Source organism: Toxotes jaculatrix, chromosome 1 (genome assembly GCF_017976425.1).
Source record: "Toxotes jaculatrix isolate fToxJac2 chromosome 1, fToxJac2.pri, whole genome shotgun sequence".
Lineage (NCBI taxonomy): Eukaryota > Metazoa > Chordata > Actinopteri > Toxotidae > Toxotes > Toxotes jaculatrix.
Genome location: NC_054394.1, coordinates 3,118,262 through 3,144,882, shown reverse-complemented (window position 1 = coordinate 3,144,882; position 26,621 = coordinate 3,118,262). Strand labels below are relative to the sequence as shown.

Here is a 26,621-nt window from a genome sequence, read left to right as displayed (position 1 = left end):
GATAAACTTTACTGTCATGTGCATGAGACATGGGTTACGTTGCAAATGCTTGCATATGGAATATATATTGTAAAAAGTGTGTGGATACCGGCAGGGCAGCTGCAACCATCGTGGCAGTGGCCGTCACATGTCTGGCTGGCCTGAGGGGTGGAGCAGCTGTCAGGACATGAACTGCTACACTCCAAGAACTCCATGTTATATGGACATTTCTTGTCTGTGGAGAAAAACACTTAAATGTTGCTGTACCAGTGACAATCAAACAGTTCTGCCAAACATGAAACAAACAGCACTGTCACACGTCTGTAATTCAGAGCTAGAACATTCACGTGAACTGCACATAGGTTTCTTTAGCTATCAGCACCCTTACTGCAAAAAGTCTCATTCCTCCATTGCTGGGGTCTGCCACCTGCATGGACACACTCTCTGGAGAACTCTGAGATGGTTTTGCAGAGAACGGAGTCTGTGTTGTCTTTAGAGTTACACATATCAGCCATACAGGCTTTACTGAAGGACTCCACATCCAGACGGTTTTGGCAGCTGCTGAATGGAAAACTGGAGAAAATCTGGTCACAGAGTTCCTGAAAAACAAACGAAACAGAATTAAACAACCAGTCATAACAATTCATTTTGGACCATTAACAGAAGATTTGTTTCCATCTCATACTGTTTTTATCTTTTTGGAAGGTGTACGTAACAGGTTCATTGTCTGATGGTATGTGATGAAGGCAGGATAACTGAAGATGTTTTGATGAACTTGCTCCAATACTTATAGTAAAAAAATATATAACACAGAGGCTGCAGCCTTATAAGACATTATAACCTGTAGTTCCACAGTGAAGCGTTACCTTGTCGCCACAGCTCAGGACAGGGATCAGCTCAGGCTCCTCACAGCTCTCTGTCGGCCCGTTCACCTTGTAGGTCTCAGCATAGTCTGTCACAGACAGCGGTGCTCCTGTGTTACAGTAGATCAAATCACACAGCAGTGGTCATTGTGATTGTTCAGCCCACTCAGTAGTTCAGTAAAAACTTGCAATGCAGTTTGTGCCACGTTTTCAATCATTCTGTTCCAGTTCCAGTTTTTATAAGTTTTAGTGCAGAAATCTTTTATTTTGTTTGGTAAATATTACTCTGTGCTAAAGGTTCTTGCAACAGTCACTAGCACCAGGAACCTGAATCTTGTTTTGGGTTTTTGTTGAGTAAAATACAGGTTGCACCTGCAGTATATTCGTTTTTGCTTGATGTAGCCTACAGTAGAGCTATAAACCATACCAACAATGCAGAGTTTGTCATTTTGTGAAAACTGTAAATTGATTACAGATTCCTATAAGAACACTAGGAAGAGCACTACAAAGACCTTTAGAAAAGCAAAGTAAAAGCTATGTAAGTAAATTGAAGCTTGGAAAGTTAGTGCAGAAAATTCCTACAGGTGACCCAGCTTTTGTTTATGACTTCCAAACCCTCTGTCTGTACAAAGGCAGAACAAACTGTGTTTCTACACCCTCTGATACATTATCAGGACAATACTGTGCTACAGGAAGTAGTTGTGTATATTTCTATCAGAGTGGAGAGAAGAAGACCAGTAACAGAGGAAGACAGAGCTGGCTGGTCAGAGCTTCATCCTACAGCAAGACAATGATGTCATGAGTGTATGAGTCAAAGATTTATCTTAATTTTAGTTCAACAATAAGATTCTGCTGGGAGTTGTTCTAAAACCTTTGACCCTTATATATATATATATATGTGTGTGTGTGTGATTTATAAATAATTTTGTGATTTAATTAACTTTGATATTGAAACACTGATTCTATTTATCTCTGTAAAAAAAAAAAAATCCTTATCTTTCCCACTGTGATTCATGAATCCAAAATCCCTTCATGGTTTGGTGCCAACAGACACACAAGCGTTGTGTTGACACAGTGAGTAGCGTCATACTCCTCACCGAACAGTGTCAGTGTGTAATCAGTTCTTGTAGGCTGTGTACCTCTCTTTTCAATGTTAAGTGGAAACATGGTAACAAGCTTCAGTGTATGGCCCATCCATAATACTGAAAAATGATCTTACCGTCTTTCATGAGATCATTGGATATGCTGTCAAAGTTTCCACAGAGTCCACAGGTCTGGTTCTGATATTTATTATCTATTTCAATCTGTGAACACACCCCAAGCATACAGCAGTTGGTGACAAGATCATATGCAGGTAATCAGTCATTTATGACTCAAAGCACATTATCAATAAAAGTCTGAAATATGCCAGTCTTTCTGTGCAAGTGAATCATACTCAAATTCCCATCAGAACTTGTCTGCACTCCTTCTGAGATGCTCGAGATTTTTTGATCTAAATAAAAGCTCATGTGCCACAAATGGTTGAGAAACTTGTTATAAATCTCGTGAGGAACCTCAGTGTGCAATGTGCTGTGTGTGAGCTCTGAGATGGGTAAACTCTTGGCTCAGTGTTGGGCAATCATAGGAGAGTGAAGCCATTTGTCAGTTGGTGCCTGAGCTGTCAATTAGTCTGCAAATAAAGAGAAAATATTTCTAATGTCAAGTGTAACTACTGTTAATTCCATCCCTCCCAGTATAATATCAAGAGGTATTAAGCTATGATTAATGGTTCCCATGCAACCTCAGTAAAAATAATTCTGTTTACATATTTTTTCTTGTATTGAAATCTCAGACCTCTTATCGCTCTAATCAGTAAATCCTTTAATCACTAAGCCACATGTTTACTTAAAGCAGCTCCATTTGCCTTTGTGGTATTCAGGCTTGGCTTATTCACATTATTTGCTTATCTCTCCAGGACATATCCCACAAACTCACCCAGTGACTCACTGAGTGAGACTTGATCAATATTTGTCCCTTTTTTATTTGTTTTTTGTTTTTTTTTTTTTCCTTTAGTGCAGGCCTGATGGGCCAAGGACGGTTTGGACAGCGCCGTTGTCATTCCTACAGTAATTCTCTTGCAACATGTCTTTTAACATCATTTCTGAAGGCGCAAAATTTTGATGCACAGGAACACGATATATTTAAATGCCTCTCATATTTCCTCCATAGGACAGGCAGTGTGCGTGCTACAGTTCTGGTAAATACAGAAGGTTCTCATTTATTGACAGAATTTTATTATTTATTTGCTCAAGCTACACAGGATGTTTGAAAGTATTGCTCCAGGCCCTGAGGAGTTGATACCTCCACCCTAAAGGGAGCTACTCCACCTCTTTATTTAAAGGGTGGTAGATATCAGTGACAATCATGCTTTTATTCAGACTCTTCAACTGAAAATGTATAAAAAGCGTAGGCTGCTGCTCACAGCTGATCTGGCTGCCTATCTGTGGTTACTATTTTAATGAGCCGAGGGGACCAAACTACACTGTCTGTTTTCATCACACTTATCAAATATGTCTCTAAAGTGAAACAATGTGGCTCTTGAATATGGTTTTAAAAGCTTTTGGACAACAGTGTAGTTCTGTGGCAAGGAGGGATAATATCTATCAGACTGTGGTAACACAGATAATACTTGTTAGAAAAATAAATTCATTGTTGGTTTTGGTCTTTTCGTGATAAGATAACATCTACCTGATCCTTTAAACAAGTAAAACAGCTTGAGACTGAGCATGTTTCTTTGTACGCATATGCATACATAATGAGCCTGTTCAGGAACAGGCTTTACAGCAGGTGAAAATACACCAGTGTGCAGACATGTGTGCGTGTGAGGGTGCGCTTCATACATCCAGGGAGTCATCCATGTTCCAGATAGCGCTGATTCCCAGCTTGGCTTCGACAGAGACACTAGACGTCGTCCCCTTGATTGTCACCCCGAATGTGACAAATGGCAGAGACACCCTGCAGCAAACACAGAGAGTTAGTATGAAAATGAGCAGCAGCTGATCAGACCAATGTGAGACAAAATGATCAAAGTTTTCTGTGAATGATAAAGTAAAGTAAAATGACACAGTCACAGTGTGACAAAGCCATAAAGCTCATTTGTAAGGAATTTGGAAACTGGGAAGAGAACAGCTCAGGGACTACAGTCACCTCAGGCAGTTTCCAGCCTTCCCAGAGTGACACAGTAGGTCAGACAAAAATGCTGTCTTTCTTCCTGACATTTGCTGTTGCAGGCAGCATGTAGCTGATTTAATACAACTTTGTTCTGGAAATCACAATCTCACCACCAGTGGCACCAATTATCAGGGAATGTAAAGCCAAAAAAAAGAGGTTCAAATTGTACATTTACAAATCCTATCAATGAGATCAAATATTTAGACATCCCAGTGAGATTTAGATATGCTACTGTTGATGTGAAGAAGCATCTTGACAAGATGAGTTCATTGAAATGTAACTAAAAGCAAACTCAGAAACAGTAGAACAGAAAAAGACAGACAGTCCTGAACCCAGTTAGGTCACTTCATAAAAGAGCCGTAGATTCTAAATGAGATTTTCATCTCTTCTCCAGTGATGTTAAAAATTAAGATTATAAGCAACCACTATTGTCAGATCTGTCCTTTTAGACATGATACACTTTCTGTATAAAAATACAGAAAGTGTATTTTAAAACACACTACAGGTGCTGGACTTCAGTGGTTCCCAACTTTTCTTGCTTGACTCACCTCCACAGTCTTATTACCCCCATCATCAACACCATCTTGTTATGTTCCAAATGGTTTAATCTGATATTAAACTGGGTGTTATTTAACACTTTTAATTATATAAAAATGAGGCATGTCATGTGCACCAGCCTGTCATAACTCATAGTTCACAGGTTACAATGAATAACTAAAAATCAGCATCACACCAATTTGTGTTTATTTTCCTCTTAAACACTAACATGTACATTTATTTTATTTTATCAAATCAAATCAAATCAAATCATAAGTTTGAAGCTAAGCTAAATGTTCATTGGAATTAAATACATTTATTATATTTAAAGCCTCAGTGTGGCATTCAAAAAACCTATGTCTTGGTGACTCCCAGTGGTGCTATCAAATATGTGACCAGTGCTTTTCCTTTGGGAGTGGAAAATTAATTTTTCTACAGAGATGACACCAGAATAAAACTACAATCACACACAGTAAATCATCGACACAGTGGCTTTAAGTGCAAACTGTGTGTCAAGTTGTTCATATTGTCGTTAAAGGAAGTGAAGCACTGTTTGCTTGAAAAAAGCAAACTGAAATAGAGTGGCTTCAAAAAATGTCGACAGCATTGAGGCGACAATTGTTAGTATATGGGCTAAAGAATCTTAACTCAAGGTCCACTTACAGAGACAGATAGACCCTGAGATGTGGTTCAAAGCTCTGTTCAAAGTTGTTTTTTTTTTTCTTTTTCTTTTGGTTTCAGTCACTCTAATGTTTTCAAGGTAAAGAAACTTTCAAGCTCAACAAGTGCTGCAGCACTGAATGTAAATATTTGTTTGGAACAAAACTCCTAACAGTGTCTCAGCCTACCCCACACACATTAGGTTCAGAGTCTGTATGCATGCATTGGGCTGGTTTGGACTGGACTTACTTCTTGCCATTGACAATCACTGCGCTGCTGGAGAGCTCCACCACAGAACCTTCCAGCTTCATGATGATGTTGCTGATGGTGGGGATGTTGTTGACTGTCGTTCGCCTCATCTGGATGTTGAAATTTTCATAGCTACCCTTACACTGCGAGGCTAGGACATGGTTACAGGTGGAGCCCAGCTGGAAGAAATTTCCATCAAAGGTCTTCCAGTGATAGTGTCCCCAAGTAGTGCACACTCGGCCAATGTGAGATGCATTAACTGCAACAACATTAACACGTTAAAGCATCAGTTTGAACCAACATAAAGAAAATTCCAAAAATTTGCAGTTACCTGAATTCAGGCTCAGAGTGTTTAGAGATGGGACGATGGTTACTGTAGTAAAGAGAAGAAGTTAAAAAATAATCAAACCCATAGACTATTCAATCAAATGGCTCAGTTGTTAAACTACAACATAATCTAAATAAAACAATATCTCGTCTTATGATTTTTACAGATAAATACAAAGAAGACATCATAAGATGAAAATGAACTGAATGTGTTTTCCTTCTTTACCACACACCAAAATAAACTTCTGCTAAGAGAACAACATCCAGTCATCCTCTCTATGGCCTCCTGCAATCATCTAAAAAAAATTTTTTCTAAATAATTTTGCTGTAAATAATTTTGAGGTCATCACTCACCGGTCTGAGTGAGTGAGCCGACCAGCAGCACCAGGTAGATGAGCCATAATGTCGATTGGAGTCCTGTAGTCCCCATGTTGGCCCTGAGGACTGACCCGATATGAGAGACTCACCTGGAGGACGAGTCCCTTTATAACCTGCCAGTCAAGGTGGAGCTAAGGCAGTTTCTTCAGGGGTGTGTGAGAGACAGAGAGAGAGAGAGCGAGAGAGAGGGAGGGAGGGAGAGAGATTCTGTAAAGCAGCTCCACTACTCATCCCTCCTTCACCTATTTTCAGTGTGGTTGGTTCCAGTGTGTGACATTTACATGTTAAATAAATATCTGACACTGCACACACGTTTACTATTTGTTTGCTCACGTCATTACCTCCATCACTGCACCCAGCAGCTTCTTAACCCTACAGGCCTCAGACGAACTACAGAACTAACAGGATTCTTTGATCTTTTATTATCAGCATGAAAGCCTCAGGCTCTTACACTGCGTGTCAGTATGTTGGAACAGGAATGAATAAGACGATAAGAAGATGATGAGTTAAAAGGCCTGTTAAGATGGACCTTTACTCTATTCACATAGTTAAAGGGTTAAAAAAAGATCCTGTGTTTTTGTTCAGTGTTGAAAAAAGAAAAAAAAATCAGTGCTGATTTGAAAAGTAAGTTTTTCAATATTTAACCAAAACCACGATCCTTCCCTAACCTTAACCAGCTGTTGTAGAAACTTAAACTGATCAGAACCCTGATATTGCTGAAAACCAAAATTAAAAAACAAAAACAAAAAAACAACAAACAATAATAATAATTAGAAAGATGTTTGGTGCCATTATGCATACATAATGGCATATACACTAAACTAAATATATGAATAGAAGAAAACACAAACACACACTGTGACAGTTGCACTAGTTGATTTTTTGTTGCTTTCACAGTATTATTACTGTTCTCAATGCATTCTTGGAAAATATTACAATAAATAGAGTAACACTAACTGACTGTGAAAAACAACCACACAACTCAAATGACATTGTATGTCTGAGCATGGCCCATTAAGATTACTGACTTTACCTATATTTAGTCAGTGATTTATTTACTGTTCACCCTGAACACAGAGATTTAATTTCCCATTCATATCAGGTGAAGTGTGAAAGAAAAGGAAAGGAAAACTTTTATTTAGTCTCATACATTTACTTATACCAGAGGTGTCCAAACTGTTCCACAAAGGGCCGTGTGACTGCAGGTTTTTGTTCCAACCAATGAAGAGCACACAGTTTGACCAATCAGCTGTCTGAAGACTGAGATCAGTTGATTAAATGAGTCAAGTCTGGTGTGCTGCTGCTTGGTTGGACCAGAAACCTGCAGCCACACGGCCCTTTGTGGAACAGTTTGGACTCCTCTGCATTAAACCCATGCTGTGAGTCCCCATGTCACTTGCTGATACTGACCATATACAAACCCAATGACCAGCTGAGAAGCAGCATTTGACCTCTATTGTGGTTGGTTGTGTTGTCATATTTTTGCACACTCTGCCTTTTAAAAATTGTCTTTGTCAAGTGTGATCAGAGAGCAGGGCAGCCTCCTGTGCCTTCACAGATTCCTTCAGAGTTGTTGTGATAGTGTGAGATAGTCATTTTTGATGTGATTGATTTTTGCCTCAGTGATTTGTTTTCATTCTTTGCACCTCTGTCTGTTGTGATCAGCCCTTTTGTGACTGCTGGTGAACTCTTCTTGGACTGTTTTGGCCTGTGTTTGAACTTATTTTGAACCACTTTTGGCTTTTGTTGAACTCTTTATGGAATTTTGGACTCTTGTCTTGGTTCCTTGGTTTCCACCAGCATTTCCTGTTTTATTTTGAAGGCTGGTTCCTTGTGTATCTGTTCCCAGTCTACTTCCTTGCCTGGTTTCCGCCTTTGTTGATTGTCTGTCCCGCCTTAATATGGATCACCTGGGGTAATTGGTGACAACCAATTAGTGTATTTAAGTCTTGTTTTTCCTGTCTCTTTGTCAGTCTGTCTGTTGTCATCCCTGAGTTTTCTTGTTGTGGCCCCTTAGGGGCCAGTCATGACAGAAATATCACTTTTGTCTGTGCCTCACATCTTTACGTAGACTTTACAGTGGTGGCACTGTTTGGGATCAGTGGCTTATGATTCCATGGTGCTGGGTGAGTTAAATGCTGGGAAACAGATTCTGATTTTCTGTGAGAGTTATGGTTGGAACAACTATGTATAACAGTTAACTTCAGAAGATGATTAGCAAGCACATTTGCCCCTTGAAAAACATCTTATCATCTGTTTTGTAAATTTATGACACTTTTCTAACGATGACACTAGATGTAAAAACTCTGAATATTGCCAGTGATTACATTTTTTTTTTTAATCATAATGTAACTTTCTCTGAGAAAACAATGCTGTTTTCTCAGAGAAAGGACTGCTGTGGGAGAAATGACAGAAGTACAGTAAGAACACCAGTATTGATGGTTTAACATCCACGGTTGTGGAAGAATCTTAAAAACCTCAATGAAAACAAATCAGGCACAGAAATAACATGAAATACAATACACATTATTTGTATTTGCTTTTTGTGTGTTTACTGTTTCACAATTAAATGAAAAACATACGTGAAAAAGCTGCCATTTAACATCCATTGTCATTTAAGTAACAGTAAGTGCAGACAAAAAAAACAAACAATAAGTTATATTTCTGTATTTCTTTATTTCCGTGTTTGATTTGTTCCCATTTAGACCTAATAATTTTCCTCAGCAGCAGGGAAACTCCTCAGAGGTGCTGTGATAGCAGACAGATTCACTGCTGCTGTAATCCAATCCAAGGGCCCCATGATTGCAAATCACTATTCTGCCACGACCAGCAGATAAAGGCTGTAGGACACAGTCAGGTTCATTTGAAGACATTGTTGGTATTTTCTTCATTTTATTTTTAAAATGTGTTTTTATAATGTCCACCAAAAGCTGAGCAATAGTGCGGTCCACTTGAGTGCTTTTCTGTGAACATGCACTGGAAGAAAATGATGGTTTGATATGTTTTCATAAGGAAAATTTTCAGCCAATAGGATTACAGAATGGATAATGCTGAGGCCTCTGAGAGACAGAGCACTTTTTCATAGAAGTAAGAAACAATACTTATTGAGATGACTATGAGTGTGAAACAGAAAAAAGAGTGTGAAAAAAATCAACTGTGAGCGAATACTTTGAATAGAAGTGATAAGGAGTGGTAATGTTGCATTAATGATGCACTGTACTGTACATGTCATGTGATTTATTTCTCAGTTTTCTCAGCGGGAATCAGAAATGAAGTCCTGCTTTGAATAAAGTCCTGTTACCTTCTGCATCTCAAGTAAATAAAGGCCCTGGCAGCTATTTGAGCAGATACAGTAGGTTAATTATTTTCAGTGACATTTATAACTACTTTTTTTTATTGGTTGCAAAAGTCCCCAGTAGTTCGCCTGTCTCCAGTGCTTCACTCAGTAACGTAACAACTTAACTGCACCGAACTGTACCTGTGTATGTGACAGACTATGTCTAACTCAGTCTCTGCTGTTGTGTATGAGAAATAGCACCACATTGTCGCAGCCACAGAAAAGTGTTGTCACATTACTTTATTGAGTCATGAAGTATGTAGATAAGCTCAGGCTGCAGTACCAACTGAATTTCTTAATACCTGCAAAAGGGGCGAGGCCGAGAATTGGGCCTGTTGGATGAGTCACCAAGATGTTGGATAAGATTATTGTTTTAGTTTTGTTTATTTTATTTTATTTTTTTTTATTCAGCTGTGGTGGAGAAATGTTACCAGGAGAAACACCGGAGCTTCATTCTCTCTGATCTCACCCATCAGATGAAAAGCTCTTTTATTCATTTCTTCAGTTTTTGTCATGTGTGTTTAGCTTTTTAATTTTTCATTTTAGACCCAGTTTAGTTAATATATTTATATTTTATATAAATACCGTATTGCTAAGTTTTCATTCTGCCTTTGTTTCTTTGGTTTCTTGTTTTCTGTGATGTCTAGTCACTGCTGACACCGTTCAGTACTCGGCTGCTGCTGATACCAGCTCTTGTACATGATGTCTGCCCTCAACTGTTCCTGTACGATCAGAACTGCAGCCCATTTGAGGCGGCTTGGGATCTTTGAGGCTCACCAGATTTGTTTGTGCACAGAGTCAGACAGCACTCTCAGATGTTAATACGATTTCATGATATAATGAATGATTTCATAGACACGTGTATGGAAAGATTTGTCCATGTGTGTTGTATGTGCAACCACACAGTTAATAAACTCAGCATTGGTTTATTAATTCCCTGTGTAACCACTAAATACAACCCTCTTCAACTCTGCCACTAACACAACAAGCAAACTGTGCGTGAACTTCCCTCAGGATGGAGGGTGGTTCAGCATAGTCCTGATGCAGTGCTTTCAGCATCACTGCTCTGGAATACTGCAGCAGCCTTTGTAGCTAAGGTATCAGATGTAACATCACCTCTGACTCATATCCTGATCAGTGGGGTCTCGGATTCATCCCCAGCAGCCTGACATCTTCATGCTGTGTGTATTTTGATGCACTAACCACTTTCTTCCATTACTATAATGCTTCTGTGTAGGATTGTGTAGCAGAGGTTTGCATTCTGAATGCTTCTTATTTTACTGGCAGATTCACTGCAGTTGCAGGGCATGGATGGATCACTGCATGGTCCTCCTGGGCATGGCCTGAGCCAGAGCCTTCTGTGATTTAACATTTGGTGTTTCAACAGTCCATTCCCTCAGCCTTTCCATGCTGTCTGTGCATCTATGTGACCGTGGAAGCAGGGACTATAAAGAGCTGTGTTTCCTTCATTATCAGACATCAAAATCTACATGTCAACACATGTTTATGACTAAAAATGACTTACAGCTACCGAGCCATCTCAATAAAAACATACTGAAGTAAAAACAAACATGTTGCACTGTGACATTGAATATCTAATCACTAGCTTATTCAGTGCGTAAGACATCCTAACATGCTGCGGTCCACACCCATCACTCAGGCAGCTATGGAAATTGAACACAATATAGAACATTGTTCAGGTGTGAACATAACGTTGTGTTGCTCTAAGGAGGAGAAGGGTTGTCAGGCTTGTGTTGATGTCAGAGGCCTGCGTAAATAAGCCACAGTGACTCAGCTCCCTCAGTCCAGGATATGCATCCTGTGGTGCATCTTTAATTAAAACCCTGCTGTATTTTGCCAACTGGAGTGTTTTTGTTGTGTAATTAAGATTTATGTTCTGACACATGCCATCAAATTAACTTGTGTCAGTACAGGAAATGTCAACATAATCATTCAGATTGTCTCGCATCCACTGTTCCACTGTTGGAACAGAGAGCGTTGCTTGTATATAATCTATTATTTAAAATAATACAACAAAACAAAATAGCACAGACAGCAATATTGGGAACCTTATACAAATATTTTTCTTGAACAAACTGCTCCAGCTCTCTCAGGTTTGATGGGTGCCTTCTCTTAACTGAGACTTTCGGCTCTCTCCATGATATTCAGTTGGACTGAGATCACATCATGACAGACCACTTCAGAACGGTCCTGTGTTTTCTTCTCATCCATTGTTGGCTGCTTGTAAATGTATGTTTTGGGGTATTGTCCTGTTGGAGGATGGATCTGTGACTGAGACAGAGCTCTCTGACCCTGGACGGTGTGTTTCACCCCAGAATGTCTTGATCTTCTGATTTCATTTTACTCTGCACAGATTTAATGAACTCTGTGAAAGATGCAGCAAATCAGCCAGATGACATAACTGATCCTCGTCCATCTTTCACAGAGGGGATGGAGCTCTTTTCTTTGAGAGTTTAAGTTTTGTCTGTTTAATTTGGTGTGTAACTCTTACTTCTCAGGTCCAGTTGAACCATCCAGGCTCCTCTGTTCTTCACTAAACATTTCTTTATTGGCTGTTCACTGTTGGTCCTATGTGAACCAAAATCAGCAGACCTTAACAGGAATGTGATATTTGGTGTTGGTACTTATTTTAAAAATAGATTTTATATGCTTGTCTCTTCTGTGATTATTAGTACTTGTTTTAAGTTTTTGTTAATTTATACTGTATCCTCTTATGTGTGCCTAGTTCATTATAATGTATTGTCCCTCAAATGAAATGAAGTGAAAGTACAGTAAGGAAACAGTCAGAACTCACTGATAAGTAATTCAATCTTTGCAAGAAGCTAAAAATTAATGTTCACATGTTCATTTTTTTCATTAACAGTCAGTTTTTTTTAAAACAAACCTTTATCTTTACTAACCCTGTGATGGGGCAGCACATGGATTGATCGAGAAGTTAAAGTAAGTAAAAGTTGTTTTTTTTTCTGGAAGTCCATCAAAATAAAATAAACTCCTCTCAAACAGACAGACCGACAAGTTTACCTACTGAGATATTAATTTCCATCTCTAGATTTGTTTGTATTATCAGTGACAGGTGTGGTGTCACTGGACTGTAATGTTCACATTCACATTGCATTGTGTGCATTGTGATGATGAGGGTGGGAATTCTTGAAGGCATTCACTATCATGAATAATGCTCTGGATACTTAAAATGAAAAATGATGGACAGTAAATGCAAAACATAAAAGGAAGTGATTTCAGATGTGGCCTTGTGTCGGATAAGAAAAATATAGAATGGCTCCAGGCTTGTAGTTTACCAGTGCAATATTAGCAAATCAGTCTATTTTAAAAGGATGAAAAAGTGGATTTTGTTTAGACTTGGCTCTTTCTTAATTTATTAACTGCAGTCTGGAAGGAGTTGCTGAAACCATCACGTTTTTATGTTCATTTATATTTTGATTGAGACTTTTTAGTCTTTCAGTCTGATTGTTTTGAAGCAGAACATTTTGTCTGCAGACTGGAGATTGATGCAATGCATTATTGGTAAATGTAACAAGCAGAAAAGAAAGTTGGGATGAAACATTTAGTTCAAAATGAAATGGTAATGACTTGTTTTTTTCCATCAGGAGAGTGAGATTCATGATGCAGAAAGGCCAGTAGCTGAGCTTATTAACGAACTGGACAAGTACTAGTTTCATCATGGAAATCAACTCTGTTCCTCTGATCCACTCAGGACAGCAGTTAAACATCCCAGAGGTGAGGTGACTTACAGGCAGAAGAGATCAATGCTCAAATCATAGAGTTAAGGTCTTATAAATTTCCATGCTTTGAAAATGTATTTGTGTTTTATCGGTGAGTTTCCTCCGTAATATCATGTGCTTGAATGTGTTACTGACTCAACATATCTTGTCCGCGTGTTTGATTTTCAGTTAATGTGGGAATTGTTGAGGCGTGTACTGCTGAAGTCTTTCTCAGGACACACTGTAACTTCTGCTCTCTGATTGCTTGTGTCTTTAAATCATTGTGGTGTTGAGACGCAGGTCACGATAATTTGCTTTCATTGACCTATCTAGTTATATAAATGTTAAATTAAGTAAACATCCTTGTTTACCAAGACTCTTATGAATACCTGTTCTCTCCACCCATTATCCTGTGAAAGGTTTGACTTGTGGTGATGTGTGCTGTGTGGTGCCGCCTTGCCCAAAGACACAGTGTCACACACAGGGAGTGTTTGTCTGCGGCTCTGTGTGCGGCTCTCTGCTTGCGACTGCTATGTTTGGCTGCTCTGTCATCACGGCTTTGCCATGATCTTTCTGTGAGACCTTTATCACTCATGTTGGGTTGGGAAGTAAACTGAAAGCAGGATGTGGCCACAGCGATAGGCTTCTCACACAGCCGCTTGATTGATGGGCTACACCTGAAAGTCGAGTGTTACCGCAGATCAAGGTGGAGGCAGCTTAACGCACACACTTAGTTTAATATTGAATTCACTAACAAAGATCATTAAAGGGGTTAGACACACCTATGCGGGTAGGCATAAGCAGTTTGTAGGCATGATTTCCTCTCTTCCAGGAAATGGTGCGACATTTTTCAGCTCCATTTTTGCAAACTTTGTTCAGGACAATGAAATGATGGAGGGAAGGAACGACAGCAGCCAGTGAGAGAAGGTCAACCCTGAACTAATAACCATTGCATTTAACTACTCTTAATAAGAGTAAATTTGTTCTTCAAATGTTTTTGTGCAGTTTAGATCACCAGAAAAGGCAGCCGAGGTTAAAAACACAGAAAAACAATTCAGCAATAAAATGCTGTTCACTTTACTTTAGATTCGTTCACATCTAAAGCAAGTCCAGTTTAATGTGCTGTGGGCAGAATGTCTCTCTGCCCTCTGTTGTCTAAAGAGCATCTGAATCTGTTTTCTTTCAAGATGCCATTTAAATGTGTGATGTGTGATATGTGCTTTAACAAACCTTCAACTAGCACAGTAAACATGTGAGGCACTACATTAAACTGAGTTGGCGGAGGTGATCAGGCTGTCCCAGCTTGGGAGTAAGCTCCACGTCAGTAGCTGGCATCACAGTTGTTGTTGAATAAGGTTTTTAAATGTATGTTTGCAGTGAAGAGGAGAGTTACACATTCACACACATCGTGCATGCAGTAGGACACCAGGACAAAAACAGACATGCTCAGCCTGCAGTTACAGTATGATCTTTATTGATGAGATCTTTGTGGGTTTACAACCCTGTCAAACTAAAACTAAGTACACTAATACATTAGACATAAATAGAGGAATCATGTAAGCAGATGAAGTTGACACTGATTAAATTATAATTAGGGTTCTACAAATTCATGCTGGTTTGAAGTGGCCGGTTCTGGTTTTTGCCTTATCTCCTGCGTCTACGTGACTTGATTCTGGACGAAGGGGTTGCCATTTCACCGCGGCCAACCACAGTGCACTCTGTCTTGAGGCACCCGCAGGAATCAATGTGGATGTAGGAGTAGGTGATTTCGGTACTGTCGGGGCAGATGAGTTGGACCTGCCTCTCGGATGTGGCCAGCTCCTGGCAGCAGGAGCAGGTGTGCTGCAAGGATCTCATTTTGTTGGAGTAGCTGAGAGAAAAGAGAAATGATGGTGTGAAGGATGGGAAAACTGCCTTCAGTCTATAATTTCAGTTTTAATAGATACTGATGCAGCAAAAGAGAAAAAAAAACAGAAGCATTCATGTGAAGATGCTGAGAATATTCCATGGCACTGATGATAAATAAAATGAAATGAGGGGGACTCACAAGGTGAAGGTGCCACATGCTCCATTACAAGATGTCACGTTCACCAGGTCTTTGGATTGGCATCCCTGGTTCTCCAAGCGCACAGTAGTCGTAGACACGCCGCATGGATGACCCTTTGGAATACCTGAGGCAGGCAGGAGAAACATGTTGTCTCACTTGATCTGCACTGATCCTATCTTCTGTAGACGCTTCCGAAAATGAAGACTGTGATGCGAACGCTACACTTTCTTTGGTTGTGGTTTTCTTGGGTGCAAACCATAATGGAAAAGTTGACTTATTTGTGTTTTTGTTATCACAAGTACAAGAAATCTAACTGCAGTTTAACTTAACTTAGCAGGAAGAACCTGTCTGAGCTCTCTGGTCTGTTTGTGAAACCAGAGTGAAAGGACGGAGTGTTCATGGAAGCAATACGTACAGACATGACAGCATCCGTCTGGAGCTATGGTCTCTGTTCCCTGTGGGAGAGATACACATTCACATCAGTGCTCTGTTGGGCCATGTTTCACATCAACAGTAGGTGGCAGTGTGCTCCTGTGTGTCTAAATCTTTTCCGGTGACGTGAACATTGTATCGTCAGTGAACATGTGTGATTTGAAGGACGCAAATTTTCCATTGCTTGAGAAGCTACACTCATGATAGTTTAAGCATGTGTGTGTCTCTGTGTGCATATGCAGTATACCGGTATGCATTCATTAGGGTCGTAGGGAGGACAGATGGTCTTGGCCTCAATGGTGACGAACTGATTAGCGATCTTCACACACTCGAACTTCACACAGGGAGTGTCAGGGGGAGTCCAAATGGTGCCAGGCTGAGGAATAACACAACAGAATATTAGAACACAGCCTCCCAAGCAGGGCTGCCTCACAGTCGCTATCAACATATGTGGACTCTTCCTCATGTGTGACATGTTATGCTGAAATAACATAACAGGTGTGGCTGTACAAATAAACGCAATATGATCCTGCAGCATTATTATTGTATTTAAAAGACAGTAGAGACGTTAGAGACCATGGTGATCTTAAATATATATAAAATCTAGTCTCCTCGTCTTTTCATTCACTCTCCAAACTCACATACAAACACTGCAGGCATACACACATTTACAAACCTTTAATACGTGTGTGGAGTTGTTCGGCAGCATGACAACGCAGCCTACTGTGACACACTTTCCACAGCACTGGCCAGGGATGATCTGGTATTCAGAGCCCTGATGAGAGACGCAAACAGTGAGTGGAAAGTTTTGAATAGAGATGGAAAAGGTAATAAAGCTGCCCATCCAAATCTATTGACACAAGTTCTCTAGAGACACATTTTTGACACTTTATTCTGTCCTTGCTCTCTCCTCTTGATGGCACTTACAAATCTGTGGGTGTGTATTCTCATTTCTGGGCCTGTAATATTATCCTTGTTGAGATTTGTTAGGTGCTGTTTTGTACCCGATAGTTTTGCTTAATTGAAGCATGGGAAGAACTTACAATACAGACAGACTGTAAAAGCAGAAAGGATTAAAAAGCACTGCAAACCTGAGTTCTGTTTGCATTAATGGCAACAAGAAAAATTACTGTTGTCTTCTAATGTTGAACAAAAATCTGTGAATGTCCTCATCCATGAAGTCAGTAAGAATTAACTGAGAGAGGGAGGGAGGGAGGGAGGGAGGGAAAAGAGACTGGTCTTACCAGAGGGCAGTGTGTGTCACATGGTATGGGCTGACATTGTACTGTGTGCAGGTGGCTGCTGGGATCTGTCTCATCACTACAAATGCACTTGTCACATGGCTTCATGGGCACCAGGTCTCCGACCTTGATGGGCAGGGTGAGAAGGTCAGTACAGATACAGACACTATAAACTCATGTTTGTCCAGTCAAGTAAAACACCACTGTACACTACAACCTCAGTCATGAACAGACACCACACCCATTCCCACATAGATTTGTCTGTCTATTTTGAATGTTTTTTTGCAATTTTAATTTTTCGAAATTTTGGAAATGGCTGTCAGGTTTATATAGGTGTGGACTGTTGAACAGATGTGAGATCTCACCTGATATTCATGGTTATTGAGAACGCACACATCCTTAACCACTGTGAAGGAAACAGAAAAGTCAATTAATACATTTTAAATGTGCCACAACAATCACAGTGGCAAAAATTACACCTGGCTAAGCAGTTACAATAACATTCACATGCATGAGCACACTCACCGCAGGTGTAGTTGTGACAGCAGACTCCCATTGTGGTCTTTAGAGTATAACCAGCAGGACAAGACGGCACAGTACTGGGGCAGTGCTTCACATCACACTCTGTTCACAGACACAGATGAATCAAGGAGGGAATGTTCACACCACTTTTCAAGATGTTTTCATAACAGGCCAGAACAGAGCATACTGTGTTTTCACTTCTCTGAATACAGAGATGGATACACCTATGGATAGATTACACACTGTTAAATATGTAAATGCACTCTGTATTTATAAAGACACTGAGCAGCGCACTGAGCAGGAAAGCTGTGATTTCAGTATTAGAAGTTGCTACCTCCTGGGGGCTCACTCACCACACTTCTCCTTTTGACAGCAGCCACTAGTGTCAGTGACCTTGACTTGACCTTCTTGGTCACAGCTCAGAGGTGGCTGTGCTGGACAGGACATGTCACGGCAGGTGACCTGCAGTGTGTCCTCCTCGCAGATACACTCCTTACAGCCTTCTGTCCATGTTGAATTGGCCTGAGGACACAGTGTTAGTTGTAAAATCATGTCAGGGGACATGGTATTATCAGCAGTTATAGCCCTGTCAAAACATTACAAAGGGACTGGGACTGTAAACAAATGTTTTACCTTTGTCCATTTTCCATTTGGCAGCCGACAAAGTTCTATTGGGAGAAAAGTATGAAGCATAAAGTCATTTCCACTCATGAGACTTATGGTCAGCCTGCCTCAAGAGCTCAGGCTAACAGGTAAATGCTGAATGCTAAAAATGTATTTTATTATTATTTTAAAAAGCATTCCCTTTCTCTATTTTCCAACTTCATATTGTAACCACTGGTTTACCATTAAAACTGTATAAATAGTCCTTAACCTATTGCTAAGGCACTGTGTTGTGTAGAAGCCAGAGATTGTTGTGCTTGCTTAAGTGCAGAGAGATGGTTTGCATGTTCCTTCTTTTATATAGCTAAGACTGCAAAACAGACTCAGACTGCACCTACAGTTAAAGCTTTGATGGCTTGAGTCTCAGCTTTCTTAAATCACTGTGGCAGGAGAACAAAAATCAGCCCAGGACACATCATAACAGAAGGACACCCTAACAAGTATCAACAAATCGAACATTTATACATAAAGTAGCTGCTATTTGCTGCTGTTCAGTTTGTATTGAATTAAACTGTATTTTGTATTTTCATACATTCATCATATTTCTCCTTCACTTTCCACTCTCTACAGCTTTAAGTTATAGGGACTGTAAAGATTAGGATTCAAGCTGGACAGTGTGGCAGTAAATTCAGCACCAGCCATATTTTAATTTTAGGAGCTTTTCTTCCTTTATTGATTTTTTTCTGCAACAAAATTCTGTGGGCCTGAGACTTTTTGTACATTAATTTACATATTAGATTTTCTAGTGAAACCAGAACAGAAGCTATACAACATCTTCCCACTAAATAAACTCAGACTACCTTCCTGTTGTCTTGAAGCCGCTGAAGTATGGAATAGATTGTTGTCATAGTAACAACTGCCCATATCAATAGCTGGTTTAAGCTGAGGTGCAAACCTGGGTTTATGGCATCGAAGCTCCATGTGTTACCCTCACCCTCAAACCCTCACTTTCCTCTTTGCTACAGGATATTAACTGTATCCATAAACTTGTGAGTTTGACTTGGTCAGAAAAAGCCATTAAAAAAGTGCAAGAATGTGACACAGCTGTAGTCATGCAATAGTGTTATCTTGTCTTACCACAGGAGGGCACACATTCATTTGAGCTTGAAGAGAGGAGGAAAGTGCCAGGTGGACAGTAACAACCCTCCAGCTTGATATTTGTCATGTCGCTGAACTCATTGACAGCATAAATGAATTTCTGGTTGTACCTGCAGAAACAACAGCATACAGTGTGACCTGTGTTGTTCTATACAAATCAAAGCATAAATGAATTAAAATTGATAGACTGTGACGGATAACAACAATGTGGTGGTGAATTTCTGTACCAGGATTCACAGGTAGGCTCCACCAGAGGGCCACAGGCCTTGTACACTTTGGGACTTGGACATTTATATGCTATTGTGAGATGGAAAGGGAATAAACATCATGTTTTAGTAGAGGTCAATAGCTGTGATGTTGTTGGTGAGTTCTGAAAAAAAAATTGTGTGAAATGGTGCTTGACCTAAACATCACATATTCTAGTGGCATACCGCAGAGTCCTTTGGTGGCACTCCTCCAGTCAACACATAATCCAGCCTCAGCACAGGCATCAGCATAGGTCTGTATGCTAGTGCAGCCAATGTGATCAAGGTGCATGTGACACACGTCAAACTCACAGGCCTCAACAAATGGAGTGTAGTCAATGATCTTGTGGCAAGCTTCAAACACACTGGGGAAGATGGGATTTACAGTCAGTATGAACAATGGAAACAAACTGAGTACATCACTACACATTATAAAGCTGAGACAAGTGAATAAACCAGTAATGTGTTGGTTTTTGCTTCCAGGTTTCTGTCTCCCTGTTTGGAAGTGCTTAAGCATGACAAGATGTTAATGCTAAGTTCTCTCATTTATTTATATTATACTATTATTATATGTCAATTTACAAATTTACCAGCTGAGAATTCGTATTCGCACTAACCAATGTCTGAACCTAATGCTGCAGATGACATGTTTTTCCCTTTTCCTCCTACCTGCTCTTGATGACCTCACAGATGTTTGTATTGCAGGGACCAGGTTTAGGTATTGGTGTAGGATGAACTGGAGGTTCACAGTGACTGTTGTTAGTATGCCACTCGTGTGCCATATGAGGACATGAAGGATCAATTTTGCCATTGGGCAACATGCAGTCATCTGTCCGGTTGTTGTCACATGTGCCTAAAGAAACACTCATCATTAGTGAAAGCATGACACAATTCAAGTCAGTCTTCCACTGCTGTTTACCTCCTGAATTACTAGAATTTAACACAATCTGCATTCTTACAGAATGCAGATTGTGTTGAATAAACAAAATATTCAACTACTGTAAATGTCATTTATCAACTGATGTACAAACTCTACATACAGTAAGATGCTACAGGACTCACCACACTGTCCCTCTGTGTTGCCGTGAAATTTACTATAGGGTAGGTAGATGCTGAATATGAGCCCTGAGAAGGTGATCTTCGCATTGATTTGAGGGATGACGAGCACTGTGTCAATGCCGGTGGTGGTTATACGGAAGTCACTATTCTGGTATGCAGGACTTACAGGCTTGTCATTCACAGAAATCTAAAACAAAAGCATCATGGAATTAACGTCAGAAAAATAGCCTTCACAAATTTCTTTGTAAAGTCCAATACATTTATCCTCTTTGGTATGAAAGCCCTTCTTTGGACAGTTTTACAAATTAGGATCAGGTCAGGTACGTACATGAGTCAAAACCTGTGCATGCATTTGCACTGAAGGGTAATGAGTAGACTTTGAGTTAAAAATGTAGAATTTTAATGATGTCATTTATTTACCTGGTTTGTGAAAATACCATTAATATCTTTCTGTGTAATAAAGATCTTGTAGCCTTTGTAGAAGACAGTGATGGACTGAGGACAGGACAAGCCATCAGCTGCACCACAGTAGTAGTTATCAATCATAACGCTGAAGTTGTATCTGGGCAAGATCTCTTTGACCAGCCAGTAGGAACAATTGCCTTGAAATCCATAGTAGGTTCCATCAAAGGTGACATAATGGGGGTCTCCCCAACCGTAGCAGATACCTTCATGCAATATAAATATTCCATTTTTAAAATGACAGTTCAAGATAAATTAAAGAATAAAACAAAACATTGCTACAGTTAAAATTCTTTTTATATGTTTGAGAGTTTTACAATATTTTAGTGAGTCAGACTTACACTGGCATTCATAGTGGGAGCAGCATTCATCACCATCCTTGACTTCAATGGCAGGGAAGTTATTTGCACATACTACAGGCTTTGCAGTTGGACATTGTGTGACGTTATAGGTCACTTTGCCATTTTCACATGTTCCTGTACGACAGTTACTTTCCTTCCAACTTTCACCGTCCTATGTGGGGAATCACAGATGGGAAGAGAAGAAAAAAAGAGAGGGTTGCTATTTTCAGAGAATGTCAGAGTAATTAGTCCTGCTAAATGCATGCAATCATTAAATGCTAGCATTTCAAGGACTGCAGTATTGTTTAACAATTGCATATAGAAACACAGCTTATTATGTACAAATTGGAGAGAAAGAATTACCTTTCTTGGAGGAGTAACATCAACACACTCTTTCCTAGATGGATTACAAGGCTCATGTTTAGGGACTACCTGACAGTCCTCACTACAATACCCTATGAAACAGTGGCCATCATTATCTGTCACATTGTAGATCATGGACCCTGCAAATGAGGCACGGAGAGATTCACATATTACATATTTGATAGCACATATTACACAGTACAACACATGTCTGACACACAAATGTATACACTTTAAAGTGTATGTTCTGTAGATATTTAGCCTATACTTTTGTATTATTGTTTTACCATATGCATTTGTGCTGCTGTGTAATTTTACACCTTTAACTTCACAGTCACTAAAGTTTCTCTTTGACAAAAAAACGAGCAGCTTCACACTGTTTAGAAAGCCATTATGAAAATATGAAACTCTGAGTGCGTAATGTACATAGTTTGTCAAAGTATGAACCAGGGAGTCAATCTAAAAGATGTGAAGGATGTTTACAGTGCAAAATGGTAACAATTTAGTAATTCACCTTCCCTTTTATATATTTGGCTTACCTGAAGTGTACGTCTAACCTTCCTGATTGTCTGATTCCTTGTGTTTATTGCATCAAATTTGCTACACCAATAATTATTTTGGTCGTTACTTTAGAATATTGATATTTGTTGCAATGAATTCAGTAAAAAAAGACTGTTACAAGTGTATTTAAGATATACCCCAAATACTTTGATGGTAATTTAGCAGTCACTAATGCCCATGTAGGTGAAAAAAAAGCTATGAACAAAATTTTTAAATGTATGATAACAAACATATCTATAGTAAATGTACACCAACTGATAGGTTAAGGTGAAAAAGAAAATGTAATTATTAAAAAGAACTTACCAGGGTTAAACTCTGTGCCATTATGTAAGCAATGGCAAATTTGTGGACGAGTATGGTGAGAGGCTGTGGTAGAAGGAGCAGTTATAGGTGTCTGAGGTGTAGTTGTCTTAGTTGTGGAAGTAGGTTTAGTGGTTGAAGTAGTAGTTTTAGGTGGCTGAGTTGCAGTTGTCTCAGTAGTGGTAGAAGTTGTAGTAGTTGTAGTAGTGGAAGGTGTGGGACACGAACAGCATTTGAATTTAATCTCATAATCAAAACACTCTTGCCGAAGTCCTTGTTGTTTGTTGTTGCATATGAGACCCACATCTTTGTTGCAGGTAACGGCTTGTCCCAACTGTGAAATGGACAGACCTGGGTAAAGAAGAGCTCTACACTGGACTTCGTCTGGAGCTGAGCAAATGTGATAACCAGCAGAGATTATTTTCTGGATGGACTCATCTTCTCCACCGTCAGGGCCTGCTGTGGGCTTGCCGAGATTGATCCATTCTGACCAAACACATGTCATATCATGTCCACCAGGGCAAGGTGCAGTTGTAGGTGGATGAGATGTAGTTGTTTCAGTTGTGGTAGATGGTGTAGTGGTTGTACTAGTGGTTTTAGGTGGCTGAGTTGGAGTTGTTTCTGTTGTGGTAGAAGGTGTAGTGGTTGTACTCGTGGTTTTGGGTGGTTGAGTTGTAGTTGTCTTAGTTGTGGAAGTAGGTTTAGTGGTTGAAGTAGGAGTTTTAGGTGGCTGAGTTGCAGTTGTCTCAGTAGTGGTAGAAGTTGTTGTAGTTGTAGTAGTGGAAGGTGTGGGACATGAACAGCATTTGAATTTAATCTCATAATCAAAACACTCTTGCCGAAGTCCTTGTTGTTTGTTGTTGCATATGAGACCCACGTCTTTGTTGCAAGTAACGGCTTGTCCCAGCTGTGAAATGGACAGACCTGGGTAAAGAAGAGCTCTACACTGGACTTCGTCTGGAGCTGAGCAAATGTGATAACCAGCAGAGATTATTTTCTGGATGGACTCATCTTCTCCACCGTCAGGGCCTGCTGTGGGCTTGCCAAGATTGATCCATTCTGACCAAACACATGTCATATCATGTCCACCAGGGCAAGGTGCAGTTGTAGGTGGATGAGATGTAGTTGTTGTTTCAGTTGTGGTAGATGGTGTAGTGGTTGTACTAGTGGTTTTAGGTGGCTGAGTTGGAGTTGTTTCTGTTGTGGTAGAAGGTGTAGTGGTTGTACTCGTGGTTTTGGGTGGTTGAGTTGTAGTTGTCTTAGTTGTGGAAGTAGGTTTAGTGGTTGAAGTAGTAGTTTTAGGTGGCTGAGTTGCAGTTGTCTCAGTAGTGGTAGAAGTTGTAGTAGTTGTAGTAGTGGAAGGTGTGGGACACGAACAGCATTTGAATTTAATCTCATAATCAAAACACTCTTGCCGAAGTCCTTGTTGTTTGTTGTTGCATATGAGACCCACATCTTTGTTGCAGGTAACGGCTTGTCCCAACTGTGAAATGGACAGACCTGGGTAAAGAAGAGCTCTACACTGGACTTCGTCTGGAGCTGAGCAAATGTGATAACCAGCAGAGATTATTTTCTGGATGGACTCATCTTCTCCACCGTCAGGGCCTGCTGTGGGCTTGCCGAGATTGATCCATTCTGACCAAACACATGTCATATCATGTCCACCAGGGCAAGGTGCAGTTGTAGGTGGATGAGATGTAGTTGTTTCAGTTGTGGTAGATGGTGTAGTGGTTGTACTAGTGGTTTTAGGTGGCTGAGTTGGAGTTGTTTCTGTTGTGGTAGAAGGTGTAGTGGTTGTACTCGTGGTTTTGGGTGGTTGAGTTGTAGTTGTCTTAGTTGTGGAAGTAGGTTTAGTGGTTGAAGTAGGAGTTTTAGGTGGCTGAGTTGCAGTTGTCTCAGTAGTGGTAGAAGTTGTTGTAGTTGTAGTAGTGGAAGGTGTGGGACATGAACAGCATTTGAATTTAATCTCATAATCAAAACACTCTTGCCGAAGTCCTTGTTGTTTGTTGTTGCATATGAGACCCACGTCTTTGTTGCAAGTAACGGCTTGTCCCAGCTGTGAAATGGACAGACCTGGGTAAAGAAGAGCTCTACACTGGACTTCGTCTGGAGCTGAGCAAATGTGATAACCAGCAGAGATTATTTTCTGGATGGACTCATCTTCTCCACCGTCAGGGCCTGCTGTGGGCTTGCCAAGATTAATCCATTCTGACCAAACACATGTCATATCATGTCCACCAGGGCAAGGTGCAGTTGTAGGTGGATGAGATGTAGTTGTTTCAGTTGTGGTAGATGGTGTAGTGGTTGTACTAGTGGTTTTAGGTGGCTGAGTTGGAGTTGTTTCTGTTGTGGTAGAAGGTGTAGTGGTTGTACTCGTGGTTTTGGGTGGTTGAGTTGTAGTTGTCTTAGTTGTGGAAGTAGGTTTAGTGGTTGAAGTAGTAGTTTTAGGTGGCTGAGTTGCAGTTGTCTCAGTAGTGGTAGAAGTTGTAGTAGTGGAAGGTGTGGGACACGAACAGCATTTGAATTTAATCTCATAATCAAAACACTCTTGCCGAAGTCCTTGTTGTTTGTTGTTGCATATGAGACCCACATCTTTGTTGCAGGTAACGGCTTGTCCCAACTGTGAAATGGACAGACCTGGGTAAAGAAGAGCTCTACACTGGACTTCGTCTGGAGCTGAGCAAATGTGATAACCAGCAGAGATTATTTTCTGGATGGACTCATCTTCTCCACCGTCAGGGCCTGCTGTGGGCTTGCCGAGATTGATCCATTCTGACCAAACACATGTCATATCATGTCCACCAGGGCAAGGTGCAGTTGTAGGTGGATGAGATGTAGTTGTTTCAGTTGTGGTAGATGGTGTAGTGGTTGTACTAGTGGTTTTAGGTGGCTGAGTTGGAGTTGTTTCTGTTGTGGTAGAAGGTGTAGTGGTTGTACTCGTGGTTTTGGGTGGTTGAGTTGTAGTTGTCTTAGTTGTGGAAGTAGGTTTAGTGGTTGAAGTAGGAGTTTTAGGTGGCTGAGTTGCAGTTGTCTCAGTAGTGGTAGAAGTTGTTGTAGTTGTAGTAGTGGAAGGTGTGGGACATGAACAGCATTTGAATTTAATCTCATAATCAAAACACTCTTGCCGAAGTCCTTGTTGTTTGTTGTTGCATATGAGACCCACGTCTTTGTTGCAAGTAACGGCTTGTCCCAGCTGTGAAATGGACAGACCTGGGTAAAGAAGAGCTCTACACTGGACTTCGTCTGGAGCTGAGCAAATGTGATAACCAGCAGAGATTATTTTCTGGATGGACTCATCTTCTCCACCGTCAGGGCCTGCTGTGGGCTTGCCAAGATTAATCCATTCTGACCAAACACATGTCATATCATGTCCACCAGGGCAAGGTGCAGTTGTAGGTGGATGAGATGTAGTTGTTGTTTCAGTTGTGGTAGATGGTGTAGTGGTTGTACTAGTGGTTTTAGGTGGCTGAGTTGGAGTTGTTTCTGTTGTGGTAGAAGGTGTAGTGGTTGTACTCGTGGTTTTGGGTGGTTGAGTTGTAGTTGTCTTAGGTGTGGAAGTAGGTTTAGTGGTTGAAGTAGTAGTTTTAGGTGGCTGAGTTGCAGTTGTCTCAGTAGTGGTAGAAGTTGTAGTAGTGGAAGGTGTGGGACACGAACAGCATTTGAATTTAATCTCATAATCAAAACACTCTTGCCGAAGTCCTTGTTGTTTGTTGTTGCATATGAGACCCACGTCTTTGTTGCAAGTAACGGCTTGTCCCAACTGTGAAATGGACAGACCTGGGTAAAGAAGAGCTCTACACTGGACTTCGTCTGGAGCTGAGCAAATGTGATAACCAGCAGAGATTATTTTCTGGATGGACTCATCTTCTCCACCGTCAGGGCCTGCTGTGGGCTTGCCGAGATTGATCCATTCTGACCAAACACATGTCATATCATGTCCACCAGGGCAAGGTGCAGTTGTAGGTGGATGAGATGTAGTTGTTTCAGTTGTGGTAGATGGTGTAGTG

General features: G+C 40.4%; 3 protein-coding genes across 3 annotated transcripts in view; all 3 read right to left on the bottom strand.

Annotated features, from left to right (window-relative positions):
• Positions 1-509, bottom strand: part of LOC121185731 (mucin-2-like) — a 37,789-nt gene extending 37,280 nt beyond the window's left edge. The window contains exons 1-2 of the mRNA XM_041044112.1: positions 368-509; positions 89-214 (exon numbers count right to left, since the gene is read on the bottom strand). Of these exons, the coding sequence (XP_040900046.1) occupies positions 89-214; positions 368-494 (253 nt within the window). The 5' untranslated portion in view covers positions 495-509. The remainder of the gene's footprint in view (positions 1-88; positions 215-367) is intronic.
• Positions 510-2,323: 1,814 nt separating this feature from the next.
• LOC121185747 (mucin-5AC-like) lies at positions 2,324-6,261 on the bottom strand. Its single transcript, XM_041044137.1, has 4 exons — positions 6,180-6,261; positions 5,830-5,871; positions 5,499-5,757; positions 2,324-3,836 (listed from the first exon to the last, which is right to left on the bottom strand). The coding sequence occupies exons 1-4, from the start codon at positions 6,253-6,255 to the stop codon at positions 3,716-3,718; spliced, it is 498 nt and encodes a 165-aa protein (XP_040900071.1). The 5' UTR covers positions 6,256-6,261; the 3' UTR covers positions 2,324-3,715.
• An 8,663-nt stretch (positions 6,262-14,924) lies between these two features.
• Positions 14,925-26,621, bottom strand: part of LOC121181958 (mucin-5AC-like) — a 35,479-nt gene continuing 23,782 nt past the window's right edge. Inside the window, exons 28-45 of the mRNA XM_041038200.1 lie at positions 21,823-21,893; positions 21,391-21,562; positions 21,008-21,255; positions 20,591-20,774; positions 20,198-20,381; positions 19,715-19,893; positions 19,511-19,580; positions 19,263-19,393; positions 18,156-18,190; positions 17,876-18,044; positions 17,526-17,624; positions 17,366-17,406; positions 17,004-17,126; positions 16,484-16,534; positions 16,007-16,135; positions 15,743-15,782; positions 15,328-15,451; positions 14,925-15,150 (exon numbers count right to left, since the gene is read on the bottom strand). Coding sequence (XP_040894134.1) covers positions 14,925-15,150; positions 15,328-15,451; positions 15,743-15,782; positions 16,007-16,135; positions 16,484-16,534; positions 17,004-17,126; positions 17,366-17,406; positions 17,526-17,624; positions 17,876-18,044; positions 18,156-18,190; positions 19,263-19,393; positions 19,511-19,580; positions 19,715-19,893; positions 20,198-20,381; positions 20,591-20,774; positions 21,008-21,255; positions 21,391-21,562; positions 21,823-21,893 — 2,276 coding nt within the window. The remainder of the gene's footprint in view (positions 15,151-15,327; positions 15,452-15,742; positions 15,783-16,006; positions 16,136-16,483; positions 16,535-17,003; positions 17,127-17,365; positions 17,407-17,525; positions 17,625-17,875; positions 18,045-18,155; positions 18,191-19,262; positions 19,394-19,510; positions 19,581-19,714; positions 19,894-20,197; positions 20,382-20,590; positions 20,775-21,007; positions 21,256-21,390; positions 21,563-21,822; positions 21,894-26,621) is intronic.

Coding starts and splice junctions, on each gene's coding strand:
- LOC121185747 (XM_041044137.1), bottom strand. CDS start 6,255: ATGGGGACTACAGGACTCCAATCGACATTATGGCTCATCTACCTGGTG. Junction 5,872..6,179: donor CGGCTCACTCACTCAGACCG/GTGAGTGATGAC, acceptor TCTTTACTACAG/TAACCATCGTCCCATCTCTA. Junction 3,837..5,498: donor GTGATTGTCAATGGCAAGAA/GTAAGTCCAGTC, acceptor TGTTTGCTGCAG/GGTGTCTCTGCCATTTGTCA.